This window comes from Salvelinus alpinus, chromosome 29 (genome assembly GCF_045679555.1).
Source record: "Salvelinus alpinus chromosome 29, SLU_Salpinus.1, whole genome shotgun sequence".
NCBI lineage: Eukaryota > Metazoa > Chordata > Actinopteri > Salmoniformes > Salmonidae > Salvelinus > Salvelinus alpinus.
The window spans coordinates 37,964,534-37,979,597 of NC_092114.1; the positions used below are offsets into that span (position 1 = coordinate 37,964,534).

The following is a 15,064-nucleotide window of genomic DNA, read 5'->3' on the forward strand; positions in this document are numbered from 1 at the left end:
GTAAGCAGTCCAAACCAGACACCAGGCATCCTCAGTCACCCTACCTTTCTTTGCCTTCTTCTGCAGCTTGAGAGTGTCGGAGGATTTCTTTTTGATCTCCTGACGGGCTTTCTTGTACTCTGCGGAAGGAAGGGAAACACAGTGGACACAACGTGTCACACATTGCCATTGTCAGTGCTTTGAAGTGCGGCGAACAACCGAAACGAGGGCGACTCCTAAAAAGGAATAACATCTCATTGATCTTTGTTCTGAGGGACTCGCTTCCCGTCGTAACATCAGTATGATAAGTGGTGGCTGGAATCAAACCCTGCAACGGGGGACTGCTCTTTTTTTCTCTACGGGGGAGAACTGAACTCCCATGTTGGGTATTATTGAGCGGAGAGGGGGATTGGGTTTGAAGTGGTTAGCCGAAGCACATAAAAGCACTGTTGAACTACAGACTAAGTAAAGTAATTCCTTTAAACACAAGGGAGTATGAAGTGCGATATCTAGCTAACCAGAGTGCTACTGCAGTAGATGGAGGTGATGAGTGTATGCAAATTATACTGTACGACTGCAGGCAATAATGGGGTGAAGGAGTAGAGTGTAGTGTGGAGAGGTTTGAGAAAGTGTTTGTGGTAGAGGTAGTTTACTGTGTGTGTGTGTGTGTGTGTGTGTGTCTGTGTGTGTAGCCCCTACCTTTGGCATGGTCCTTGTCCAGCGTGTTGGCCACTCTCTTCCACTCCTCCATCTGGTCTTGCAGAGGGTTAATCAAGCAGTCGATGAAAACCCTTGGGTGGGGATTACAACTCAAATCAAACAGAGTGGAGAATAACGATCTGTAGCAGAGATAATGTACACAATACATTTTTGGGGTTGTGTTCCTCTAGACGTGTGGTGTGTGTAGACACTGTAGGCAATTTAATCTCCTCATTTCACTCTGCTTATCTTATTTCACTCTCTGCACAATATGAGCTAATGGGCGCATTCAGACAGATAGAAGGATGGAATAGAGAGAGAACAGACTCAGTGAGCATAGCCTTGCTATTGAGAAAGGCCGCCGTAGGCAGACATGGCTCTCAAGAGAAGACAGGCTATGTGCTCACTGCCCACAAAATGAGGTGGAAACTGAGCTGCACTTCCTAACCTCCTGCCCAATGTATGACCATATTAGAGACACATATTTCCCTCAGATCACACAGATCCACAAAGAATTCGAAAACAAATCCAATTTTGATAAACTCCCATATCTACTGGGTGAAATTCCACAGTGTGCCATCACAGCAGCAAGATTTGTGACCTGTTGCCACAAGAAAAGGGCAACCAGTGAAGAACAAACACCACTGTAAATACAACCCATATTTATGTTTATTTATTTTAACTTGTGTGCTTTAACCATTTATACATTGCTACAACACTGTATATATATAATATGACATTTGTAATGTCTTTATTGCTTTGAAACTTCTGTATGTGTAATGTTTACTGTTAATTTTTATTGTTTATTTCACTTTTGTATATTATCTACCTCACTTGCTTTGGCAATGTTAACACATGTTTCCCATGCCAATAAAGCCCCTTGAATTGAATTGAATTGAATTGAAAAGGCAGAATGGAGAGGCGGAGATGACGGCGACTCACATGGAGAACTGCCTGAGCTTGGCCTCGATGCTCCGGTGCCTCATACACATCCTGGTGAGGGCTGAACCGATGTCTCTGGTGCCACCTGAAACCAGACCAACAACACGAGCTGTTAGACAGAGACTGTTGAAGAGGGATCTCATCTCACGTTATGTTTCAGAACGATTTGCTATTCCCTAGACAAATGATTGAAGGTTGTTGTCGTTATTGAACAGGTTCACAAATGTATCCATGAGCAAAATCACAAACATTCTGAGGATTCGTAGAAGTGCTTTCATATTAAACGATGATATCACCATTTATTTCAAGCCTAGTCAGTGATAATATGAATATTTACAGCCGATTCCATTGTCAATCGCTTTGTGTTACAGTTTCAAAGAACTGATCAAATCAAATCAAATTGTATTTGTCACATACACATGGTTAGCAGATGTTAATGCGAGTGTAGCGAAATGCTTGTGCTTCTAGTACCGACAATGCAGTAGTAACCAACGAGTAATCTAACCTAACAATTCCACAACTACTACCGTATACACACAAGTGTAAAGGGATAAAGAATATGTACATAAAGATATATGAATGAGTGATGGTACAGAACGGCATAGGCAAGATGCAGTAGATGGTATCGAGTACAGTATATACATATGAGATGAGTAATGTAGGGTATGTAAACATAAAAGTGGCATAGTTTAAAGTGGCTAGTGATACATGTATTACACAAAGATGGCGAGAGAAGTAAGAGCGCAACAGTGAAAACCGCAGTAAGCAAAATACTACAAGTATCTCATATGCGGTGTCCCTGAGGACAACATCTATGACTCATAGTGTCCTTATATGCAAATGAACAGGATAGTTGTTTCACAGTGGAGGGCTGAAGCAACAGAGGTCCTTTTGACAGGGGTCAAAAGACAGGCAGAGCACATCACTTAGCTAACATGGTGGTTTCTCAAAATGCTACTGCTTTTAACACACCCGTCCCATTTGGCCTGGTCTGTCTAAGTCTAGGACTATCAGGAGGAGCTTGCTGGGGGAAGAGGTAGGACACTGTTTATTGCGTCACTCACTGACACACACACAGAGCCCTAATCACTTAAGTGTGACCGTTCGTGTTTTTTGTGAAAAGCAAACAAAGCCTGTGACCTCACCTCTCCGGATAAAAAGGAGCGAGTAGAGGAGGAGGGTGTGAAGTGTTGAAAAATTCCTCGCCGGAAGAAAAAGTAATGTCATCTTCCACAAAGCCCCTCTGGTTTCCCGTGACAGTAAAAAAAATAATAACTCTTCCCGACCCCCCTGTACTGACTGACTAGGACTCAACAGTAGCAGACTAGTAGTAGCTAATAGCTATACAGGCACCATGGGACAGATGGCCACTCTCTCCCCCAGACAGAGACTCCCTCCTGGGTTATTGTTCCACAGACTTCAGGACTTACCCAGGCTGCTCTATGGGAGGAGGAAGTTCTTCAAAAACATCCCATTATAACAAGTGGGTGTGTGATTCAATGGTGCAGTGGACAATGGAACGGCCAGATACACTGTAGCTAATTTATTGAGTTCTGTATTGTATTGCTGCACTTGCTGATGGACATCATTTCAAACCGTGGGCAATGCAGAAAAGAGCTTGTGCATTTAGTCATTACTGTAAAAGAAATTAGTTTTTCAACAGTATTTTACCCAATTCAGTACATGCTCTTATGATGTTTCTCAAACCAAATCCATTTCATACTCGAAATCCATTTCATCGGACTGTCACTGATCGCCTAGGAAGTACCGTGATATATTTCAATATCCATAGCTGGGGTTTAAGTCGATGAATTATTAAAATACCATTCATGTCAGTTCATCCAACCATGAATTGGTGCTCACAATCATTAGTGGCCATGGTTCACATTCTAAGCTCCTTTCCACATCTTCCTCATCTATCATTCAGTAGGTTTCTGTGTATTGGTTGTCTGACTGTCGTCACCCTGTTTGCATGACCACTCCATCATCCATCTACTATTGCATTAACAGAACTGTAATAATGTGCTATGGTATGATATTTCCATATGTTATTGTATGGTGTGGTATTTCCATCTGCCGAGATTGGTCATGTAAAGCTATTAAAAATGAATGGGGGAGTTACATGTTTTAAGGGAGTTGGGGTATTGTGTTACTGTAATGAACACGAGGGGAGACAGAGAGCTGGTTTCAAGCGCAGGGCGCAGCAGGTGTTTATTGCAAAGGACCACAGGAGGAGGCAGGTAGCTGGGTCCAGGGGCAGGCAGAAGGTCATACACAGGGGGTCCAAAAGGGCAACAGTACAGGCAGGGAAAAGGCTAGTAACGTAGTCCGGGAGATCAGGCAATAGGTAGATAACAGGAAATCCGATAGGCTAAAGTACAGGCAGGGAATAGGCAAAAGGCGTTGTTAGTGAGGCAGGCAAAAACTATCATACACGGGAGAAGTAAATCACGGGAAAAACAGAGCTCCGAAAGACATGTGTCACAAAACAAACAATACCTCACAGTGATGGGGTGCAAAGAACAGAACTAAAGTGTGAGATAATGACATACAGGTGTGTGAACAGGTGATTAGAATTCAGGTGATTGGGATCTGGAGAGTGAGCTGCATTAAGGGGATCTGGGTGTTTGAGAGTGTGAACTGCATTCAGGGGATCTACGTGTTTGAGGGTGTGAACTGCGTTCAGGGGATCTACGTGTTTGAGGGTGTGAGTTGGAAGCAGATGTTACAGTTACAGTATTATGTAAAGATAGGATCTTAATTTGATCCCCCTGTTGCAGGAGAACTTTTAAAACATGTAGTGTATTTGAGGTTTAAACCACTTCTGAAGTTTGTAATTTCCACTTTGAAATTTCAGACTTGATTTTCCCTTACGAAAAAATGGATCAACGCCTATAAAAATGTCCATGAATTATAATCCACATAATAATTCACATTTCCTGTTGCTGCAGGATTATTTTCCTGCTGTAGCAAACTGGCTCAAATTAAGATCCTACATCTGTAAAGTGCTCCTTCAGTTCAACAACTGTTAGGGGGATAATGACCCCTGTCCTATTATGTATCGTCCATGTCGTCCTTTATTTTCAAGTACCCACTGGACATCCAGATCTATAACTGTAAGGCTTTTCTCTAATAGGAGCTTATGCTGCCAAACTCAGAAGTTAGCTGCAGATGGATTAATACAGTTGTATGTTATCCTATCACTCGCTCCACTGCCATTCAAATCTCTGCATTTCTGTAGAAGCAGAGAAAAGATATGTTTTTCCTAACGTAAGCTCTTCAGTGCCTTGTCAATATGACAGGTCTCCAGCGAAAGGCCAGACAGCTACGAAGGGGAAAATACAATTTTTCCACCCCAGGATGCTTGAGGGTTGCCATGGAGACCGCGGCAGTAAACATACATCTCTCTCAATCTCTCTCTCTCACTCCTTATCGCTCTCTACATACAGAACAAATGTATCGGACTTCCTCTGCTGAATGGCATTCATCTGTAATAAAGCTCCAGCTCCTCCCTAATGCATTATGCCACAGTTATTACAATTCAACTCTATCTCAACACTGTCCTTCGCTCACCATCTTACATAGTGAGCAGTGTTTATATTGTACAGTACTTTGGTGGTGGTGTGTTTACATCTAATTGAAATCCAGAAGACCTCTGGAAAATTCCGGACATATTTCCTGCTCCACGCACACAAAACACACACACACACATGGGCATGCAGGCACACACACGCACCCCCCATCTCCTCACATCCCCACCACACACGCACATACTGTCTCCTACTCCTAGTATGTGAAGTCCCGCCCCTACACTGCCAGTCTCGGAAAAATCTCCTGACCCCCAAATCTATAAATAACCTGGTTGGTTGGCGCGGGGGCTCTGGTTGCCAGGATCCCTCCTGAATAGCTGATGTATGGAATAGCACTCCTTATTAATAGCTGTGACATGGGGGCCCTGTGGCATGGTGAGCACTGCATTGCAGCAACACCTTCCCTCTTTCTCACCCTCTCTCACCCCCCCTCCCCCTTCCATCTCCCCTTCTCCCACCTTCTGTGAGTTACCTCTTCTCTCCTCCTCTCTCCTCTCCTCCTCTTTGATGCAGGAGGAAGATTGCCTCTGATGTCTCTATCTGTCAGTCTGGTCGTTGTGGTATGACAGAGCATTTCAATAGAAACATATAGACATAGCCTATTCCTATTGAAGACAACTAGTAACTGTCTATGCTGATGTATCATTTGTAGATGACAAATGATTCACTGAATGCTAATGAACTTGATTGACAGACACTAACAACAAACTTAAAACACAAAGCTTTTTTATGAGCTTTGTCATAAAATATCTACAAGGGTTTGGATCTAGTTGCAGAACAATCGGCCCAGAATAGTTCGAAAGGGACCTACAGAAAGCATGACTCCAATATACTACAAACCAGAAAGGAACCTACATAGCTAGCTACAGCATAGGCTCTCAGAGTGCTTGAAATATACAGAGCAATGGAAGCTGGTAGCGTTTGTGTGAAATGGCACCCTATTTTCTATATAGTGCACTACTTTTGACCAGAGCCCTGTGGAAAGTAGTGCACTATATAGGGAATATGGTGCCATTTAGGATGTAGTTTAGTGCTGCCACGCTGTGCTGACTTTGCAGGCTGGCCAACGCCCTCTGGCCAAACAGGCCACATCTGACACACACGTATTGATCACAGCAGAATTGGTGGCATTTTAATGACAATCAGCCTGATCGATTCACCTCTTTGTCCAGACCAGAGCCAACAGTTTAGTGTGTTTACCAACCTGTGTCGCCATAATTCTGCCTGGTCTAGACAAGCCAGCCAAATGTAGATGTCAATGTATGTTTTTGGCCCAGGGACCACAGTTGTTTAGCGTGACAGTTAGCTAACTGTGTCCGTAAAGATATGTATAGAGGTTCAGAACTTTTGTGAAACAGCAGAGTTATAAATATATGACAAATCAAAACTGGACGGTCTTCAGAGATAGATGGGAGGGGTTGAGGGTAGCTGAAGGATAGGATTAAAAACAAACAAAAGATAACTATTGTAAAAGGCATTGTGTCCGTAAAATGTATATAGTATGTATAGCTGAAAGTAGAAGCCTAAGTGTTGTTGTCCATTAGTTTACTACAATTAGGGGATGGGTGGTAGGGTGAGGGAAAAAAAGAAAAATAATTTAACAAAATCTACATAGTATGTCACTGACTACTATATCAAGATCAGTGGGACAATCAGAGGGAGTGATGCTTTACGGCACATTCTTCTTCGAGCTATTTTGAATGTTGTTCTATCTGCTGTGCATTTACTTAGGTTACTCTGAAAGCCCATTCAACCACCTGCCTCTATATGTCAGTGCATCAGCCTCCTCCTGAGTAGCTAACAGGGACGGAGCTGTTCTTTCCCTCTCCCACTGACGCTCACACAACGTGACAGGGCATGAGGAATGTGTAGTGTCTCTCGAGGATGCTGTGGTGTGGAGTGTGTGTGTGTGTGTGGCCTGGGATGGGCAAGGCAGGACCGCAAACAAGCACAGACCGCAGGCATGAAGACTCACCACACTGCTACTGGTAGTCAGACGCCCACTCAGGGAGGAAAATACAAACTGGAGATGAGAAACAGTCGTGTAGACTTTGTTTTGTCTGTGGTTTGTTTTGAATGGATTGTTGTGGGTGTACAAGTGGGAAGGCCCTGATGGGAGGGAAACTGAAACTGAGACTAAATTAACCCTAGCTCGGTTGAGCACCAGACTTAAGCTACCAACAACCCAGCTTTTCTTGATCGTGAAACACAACACTGCCTATATATCTGCTTAGATACAGCAGTGTCCTACAATGGCCCTTTCATAAGACGGGAGTCTGGGAAGGCAGGCGGAACTGTCCCTGTCCCTCTGTGTTAGCCTGTGTTAACGTGTGACGCTACGCTAGTGCTAGCGCCATCCCAGCCACAGCGCCGCAGGGGACTTTAGCGGAGCCAGAGAACTGGGACGGAGAATTGGAGCAGATGAGGACATGGCCGAGGCTGAGAGATGGGGCCAGACGGAGCCATAGACCCCATGCTTACAATGGAAATGATGAGGATGGTACAACGTGGCAGTGGTTTCATTCAGTGCACCACCATGAAGCTAACTCTTTTAGATTTTATGTGTCTGGGCTTTGACTTTGTTTTTTAAATCGAGGCAATTTGTCATGAGGCCTATTGTAGGCAGGGAAATGGATAGAGCACTGTGGTACTAATCCCTTCCTCCACGAAATCTGACATTTTATTAACTTTATTAAGAAAGTAAGGAGTATAAGCCGCTGCCTTGAAATAGAGAAAAGTCACCCAAGGTCCGATGTTCTTGGCTAAACAGAACTATTTTTCCAAAAGAAGCTCACATTTGAGGAAAAGGTTGTGGTTAGTTTGCAAATTCTACTGCAAAATCGCCAGCGACACCACTATGCTAACAGTCGTGACAACCTGTGAAGTCAACAAAAACACTTAATTGTGATCATGTCACAATTACTGCTGAGGAAGCTCTGATTGGCTGAGAGACGATGGCCAGGTCCAATCATGACACGGTGGAATATCTGAAAGCTGTCAATATCAAATCCCTCTGACAGTCTTGGATGGTGTTACGTCAGTTCGTTACAGCCGTCAAGGTCATCTTAACTCCTTTTTAAAATTCCTCACCCGTGGTGTTCCTAATTAAAACAGTGAGGGCGGAAACTAATGAACCGCACATTCCGAATAGCTTCAAGGGTGGGGGTACAGTCTTCACATTCCTCCAAGATTCTTTAAATAAGATCCCAAAGAACCCCCTAACCTCCTTCCCTCCCACTCATCCTATCACCCCATTAGCCCAGTTTATAGCCCTGTAGAGCCCTGTCAATCTTCATACCATAGCAGGTGGTGTCTGTATGACTGTGCAGACTCCACAAGATATAGACTGCAGTGCAGTCTGTAACAGACCTGGGTTCAAATAATATAAATATTATTTCAAATACTTAAGTTGAGCTTGATTGAGCTCACCTGGCACAAGGGAACCAATGGTACTTAGTCCCAAAAGTGCAAAATTCAATCAAATCCTAAACGTATTTGAAAAGAAAACAAATATTAGGCTATTTGAACCCAGGTTTTGGTGTCTATGCAACTGTGCAGACTATCAGATTGAAGAAGGCTCTCCCTTCTATATTAGGTACATTGGCACCTGGTGGTTCTGTAGCTGCCTGGGGCTGGGGGAGGCATGGAGACTGGACTACTGACAGCTGAGAGTAGGGGTGGTAGACAGGACGGCTATAGGAATGCAGGCAGACATAAAGCCCTAGAGTAAGGGTAGGGCTGGCTGGGCCAAGGAGTTCGAGAGACATCACAGCCTCTTGGTATTTCCTCATAAGGGCTTTTGAGGATGGCTCTATTACTAAGAGACGACTGGGAGAGAGAACGTGCCTCGCAAACTGTGAGGGTAAGACAAACTGTGAGGGCACGGCTTGTAACAACCAAAGCAGGCCACATGGAAGACTGTGGGACTAATATGAAATTCAACTGATGTTAAGTGCAGCAGTTCGGGTGTGGTTTCAAATAACATTCAGTTTGACAGGATTCTGTTTTCTTTTTCTTAACTGCAGTATAACTATGCAGGTCAACCAATCAAGACAACATTATGTATTAATCCAGTACATCCCTCCCATCATTGTATTCCACTCCAGGGTTGTATTAATTACACATCAAATAGAAGAAAACGGACTGAAACAGGGAGGGACTACCTGAACTTGCCCAATAAGACTAGTTTTTGTTTTCTGTTGCAAAACATTTTGCTACGGTGTGTCCTGATGAATATGACCCAGTTCTTGTCACTAGTCTCTAACCAAAATCAATTCCCTCATTGAAGCAGTAATCTGTAGCTAAAGCCACCAGTGAGGACAGGAAAACACTTTTCCACTGGCAGCCTCAGTCACTACTACCCATTGGCATTACACTCATGGCTCTGTTTCCTGTGTGTGTACTGCAGCTGAATGCTAAAAGAATAAGCCCCAGAGTATCCATCACACACGCACACACACACACACACACACACACACACACACACACACACACACACACACACACACACACACACACACACACACACACACACACACACACACACACACACACACACACACACACACACACACACACACACACACACACACACCTCTCTCTTCAATCTCTTCATTAGGTTCCCACTCCATTTGTCGTCTTCCAGCCCCCTGCCACAGAGGCCTAGTTCTCTTCTTTTCATCCCTCAGTCTTTGACACACATATCTGGGTCCGGGTCTGGGATTATTCACCGGACTTAATGACCGACAATGTGACACCGTCTAGTCCTAGTTGCGAGATGACCCGGACCGCAGCTGAAAGACATCTAGGGCTAAAATAAATGTGGTCCTAATCCCCATTTTACTCAAGTCTTTTATGGCCTACCCACATAACCTGGCCAAATCTGAACAAGAAGGGACACCGTTATGATAAAAAGACTATGTTGAGCTATAGTCAGATAAAAGTTAATGGGCAGGAGAAAACAGAGCCGTGATGAAATGAAGGACAAAATAAAGCTTCTACAACCTTGACGACCAGGGAGTAATGGGGGTTTGAAAAGAGAGCGCTTAAAACGTAGGTTGTTCTTTTTACAACCTAGACAATTCCACTGTACTGTACCTAGCCTTCGTAATCAGCTGTGATTAGCATAGTTATTTGGTGAGGCGCCGCTCGCTTTGTTACCCACCTTATCTCCCCATACGAGGGGCTGGTGCATGGCACGCTTATTTTGGGTAGGCGGTTAATTGGTGTTTATTCACTTTGAAACGCGAGTGAGGCGGTGGGGATACCGGCGGGACCGCTAGCCGTACCCCACTCGCCTTTAATTAGCTTTCATTTATTGAAAAAACATTGAGGTAATTCTTAGAGAGGTAGAAATGAAAAGGCCCTCCGACACAATTAAGACAACAGCCAACTCGTTTCACGCCAAAAATTATCCCAATGGAAACGGTTCTATTAGAGGATCCTAGCGCATCAGGGTTGATCGTGCATCGGTATCTTGCCCTCGGGGTAGCATGGATTTAACGAGGCCCAATTTCCGGAGCGGGACTGAACTCTTCTGATCGGCTGTCTTCTGGATCCCTGGCTAGCCTCGAAAAGCAAAACGCCTACTAAACAAACCAGCCATGAATTCATCATATCAGACCAGAGAGAGGGGTGTTTGAAGAACATTGGGAGGATGAAAGTGCAACATCTACGCCTTGATTGGCACAGCTACTCCCAGGATCAAATGAACTCAGTTACTCCTCTTTAGAAGTACCCAATTCATCCTACTACAGCGTTTCGGAAGCAATAGAAAATGTTTCCGATATGTAGACCCATCAAATAAGAAAACTAAATGCGTACAAAGTAAATCAACTGATTTCTGAATTCCCAGCAACCCGAGAAAGCACTTGGATAATACTAATGCGCACTGTGATTCATATTACCGTTCCATCATGTTTACCACACAGAGCCTGCTTCGGGCACAGCACCACTCTCTGTTTGGGCCTCCGCTGCCTAACCTATGGCTTTGATCTGACGATAGCATCTAGTATAGCTATCTATCTATCTAGTATATATTGGATCTAGGGCAATCTGCAGTATCTATAGAATGATGCTCTCTCTAGTTAGCTGCCTGAAGGCTTGCAAACATGTGAGTGGCGCTGTTTGTGGAAATTGTGTTGGACGAGGTGTGTGTTGTTTGTGCACCAAGTACCACAAAAGCAGTAATTGGTGTATTATGATGTACTGTGGTGTGCAACAAAGCACTGAGAAAAGGTTGTCAGACAACCCTACCCCCTTCCATACAGTAACTGTGTCTCTCCCTGAGGTACTCTCATTTTAAAATGCTATGCTGCAGTGTTCTAGGAACATTGTATATTTTGGATAATGTGAGACAACAACAGTGCATTTATGGAAATGGTACACCGTGAGAATTAACACAAACACTACTGAGTTTACTGTAAACTGTCCCAATGCGGGATTCGAATCCCACATCTTCTAAATGGAACATAAAGTTTCTGAGGCAGAAGAGGGTAGCCGCTCTCTTTCACACTCCACCCAAGCACTATGTTCTGTTGCTACCAGCATTGGATAGCCGAGCATCCGGTTCATGTTCAATGACAACATGTTTTGGCAAAAAGATAGGTGAAACTGGGAGTCGATCAAGAGATCAGTGACCTATCAACTTTGTTTAACCTAAATTCAACATTATTTTTTATTTTTAATCCCGCAACTCAAAAGTCACAACCAGCGAAACGAGAAGGCCAACATGTCCACTTGTGCTGAGTCTTTGTGAGTCAGTCTTGCAGCGTGATATGAGTGTGAATTATTGAAGAGCTGTTCAACCTTTACTAGATGCTCTGCTCCCCTGGCGACCACTAAACTCTCCCTGGCATCTCTCCTCCATGTGGGCTCTCACAGTTGGACTCCACCAGTAGACTGCTGATTTGTGTGACGACATGCTTCAGACAATGAACAATAGTGTATAAACAAGTACAGTAGTATTTCATAACGTGGGCTTCACATTTCATGACAATGACAAGTGCCCTTTGGTGATTGTAAGATCTTGTAGAGAGTTGAGAGCATCCTGTCGGGTTGTATCACCGCCCACAACCGCAAGGCTCTCCAGAGGGTGGTGCGGTATGCACAACCCGTCACCGGGGGCAAATGACCTGCCCTCCAGGACACCTACAGCACCAGATGTCACAGGAAGGCCAAAAATATAATCAGGGACAATAACCACCCGAGCCACTGCCTGTTCACCCCGCTACCATCCGGAAGTCAAGGTCAGTACAGGTGCATCAAAGCTGGGTGGCTGCTGCCTACAAATGTCAAGTTTTTCAAGGTTTCATAACAATCGTTAATCGGTATTTTTGGACATCGATTTGCCGTTTTATTTTTTTACACCTTTATTTAACTAGGCAAGTCAGTTAAGAACACATTCTTATTTTCAATGACGGCCTAGGAACGGTGGGTTAACTGCCTTGTTCAGGGGCAGAACGACAGATTTTTACCTCTGGGATTCGTTTTTGCAACCTTCTGGTTACTAGTCCAACGCTTTAACCACCTGCCTTACATTGCACTCCACGAGGAGCCTGCATGGCAGGCTGACTACTTGTTACGCGAGGGCAGCAAGAAGCCGAGGTAAGTTGCTAGCTAGCATTAAACGTATAAAAAACAATCAATCTTAACATAATCACTAGTTAACTACACATGGTTGATGATATTACTAGTTTCTCTAGCGTGTCCTGCGTTGCATATAATCGATGCGGTGCCTGTTAATTTCTCATTGAATCACAGCCTACTTCGACAAACGGGTGATGATTTAACAAGCGCATTTGCGAAAAAAGCACTGTTGTTGCGCCAATGTACCTAACCATAAACATCAATGCCTTTCTTTAAATCAATACACAAGTATATATTTTTAAACCTGCATATTTAGTTAATATTGCCTGATAACATGAATTTCTTATAACTAGGGAAATTGTGTCATTTCTCTTGCGTTCCGTTCAAGCAGTCAGGGTATATGCAGCAGTTTGGGCCGCCTGGCTCATTGCGAACTGTGTGAAGTCCATTTATTCCTAACAAAGGCCGTAATTAATTTGCCAGAATTGTACATAATTATAACATAACATTGAAGGTTGTACAATGTAACAGCAATATTTAGACTTAGGGATGCCATCCGTTAGATAAAATACGGAATGGTTCCGTATTTCACTGAAAGAATAAACGTTTTGTTTTTGAAATGATAGTTTCCGGATTCGACCATTTTAATGACCTAAGGCTCGTATTTCTGTGTGTTATTATGTTATAATTGAGTCTATGATTTGATAGAGCAGTCTGACTGAGCGATGGTAGGCACCAGCAGGCTCGTAAGCATTCATTCAAACAGCACTTTCGTGCGTTTTGCCAGCAGCTCTTCGCAATGCTTCAAGCATTGAGCTGTTTATGACTTCAAGCCTATCAACTCTCGAGATTAGGCTGGTGTAACCGATGTGAAATGGCTAGCTAGTTAGCGGGGTGTGCGCTAATAGCGTTTCAAACGTCACTCGCTCTGAGACTTGGAGTAGTTGTTCCCCTTGCTCTGCATGGGTAACACTGCTTCGAGGGTGGCTGTTGTCGATGTGTTCCTGGTTCGAGTCAAGGTAGGGGCGAGGAGAGGGACGGAAGCTATACTGTTACACTGGCAATACTAAAGTGCCTATAAGAACATCCAATAGTCAAAGGTATATGAAATACAAATTGTATAGAGAGAAATAGTCCTATAATAACTACAACCTAAAACTTCTTACCTGGGAATATTGAAGGCTCATGTTAAAAGGAACCACCAGCTTTCATATGTTCTCATGTTCTGAGCAAGGAACTTAAACGTTAGCTTTTTTACATGGCACAAATTGCACTTTTACTTTCTTCTCCAACACTTTGTTTTTGCATTATTTAAACCAAATTGAACATGTTTCATTATTTATTTGAGGCTAAATTGATTTTATTGATGTATTATATTAAGTTAAAATAAGTGTTCATTCAGTATTGTTGTAATTGTCATTATTACAAATAAATAAATAAAAATCGGACGATTAATCGGTATCGGCTTTTTCCGGTCCTCCAATAATCGGTATCGGCGTTGAAAAATCATAATCGGTCGACCTCTAGTATTAGGTAGTTGTTGTGGAATTGTTAGATTACTGTTACATATTACTGCACTGTTGGAAATAGAAGCACAAGCATTTCGCTACAATCGCAATAACATCTGCTAATCATGTGTATGTGACAAATAAAATTTGATTTTTTATTTGATTTTTAGGAGGTTGTTACCATGGAGCTCCTCATACATCTATACCTCTAACCACAGATCTAGGATCAGATTCCCCATACACCAACCTTAACCATTAGGAACCAAAATACAATATCTGACCCTGGACCGGTTCTATCACCAACTTCTACCATCTACTCCATTGTGGCTACAACTACCGGGCTATACTGGGCCTTGGTAACAGACCAATATTTTAAAATGTACATTTTAGTCATTTAGCATATGCTCTTATTCTATCTTAAGATAGCTAAGTGAGACAACCACATCACATTCATAGTAAATACATTTTTATAGTAGATATCAACAGACGCAAGGTCGGTAAATTATGCTGTTTGATTCACACTAACGAGCAGAGGCGAGCAGGGCTTCATAACTAATTAAACGGGGGTGGGGGGGGTGATGTGAAGTACATGAAAGAACACAGAGACTCACCTGCTGGGTGATCCTAGTTAATAATTCAAACATGTACTCTGGCTGTACGGTCAGCTGGGGGAGAACATAGCCAAACACGCTACAGGAGAAAGGGCAATGTGGATAGTTGGATGCAGGTGTTCAGCTATTTTCACTATTGGCTTGGTAA

General features: G+C 43.3%; 1 protein-coding gene across 8 annotated transcripts in view; it reads right to left on the reverse strand.

Annotated features, from left to right (window-relative positions):
• LOC139558677 (protein MTSS 1-like) overlaps positions 1-15,064 on the reverse strand; it is a 49,080-nt gene that overhangs the window by 15,180 nt on the left and 18,836 nt on the right. For all 8 annotated transcript variants that reach the window (XM_071373979.1, XM_071373978.1, XM_071373982.1 and 5 more), the window contains exons 4-6: positions 1,621-1,705; positions 679-770; positions 45-119 (exon numbers count right to left, since the gene is read on the reverse strand). In XM_071373979.1, the coding sequence (XP_071230080.1) occupies positions 45-119; positions 679-770; positions 1,621-1,705 (252 nt within the window). The remainder of the gene's footprint in view (positions 1-44; positions 120-678; positions 771-1,620; positions 1,706-15,064) is intronic.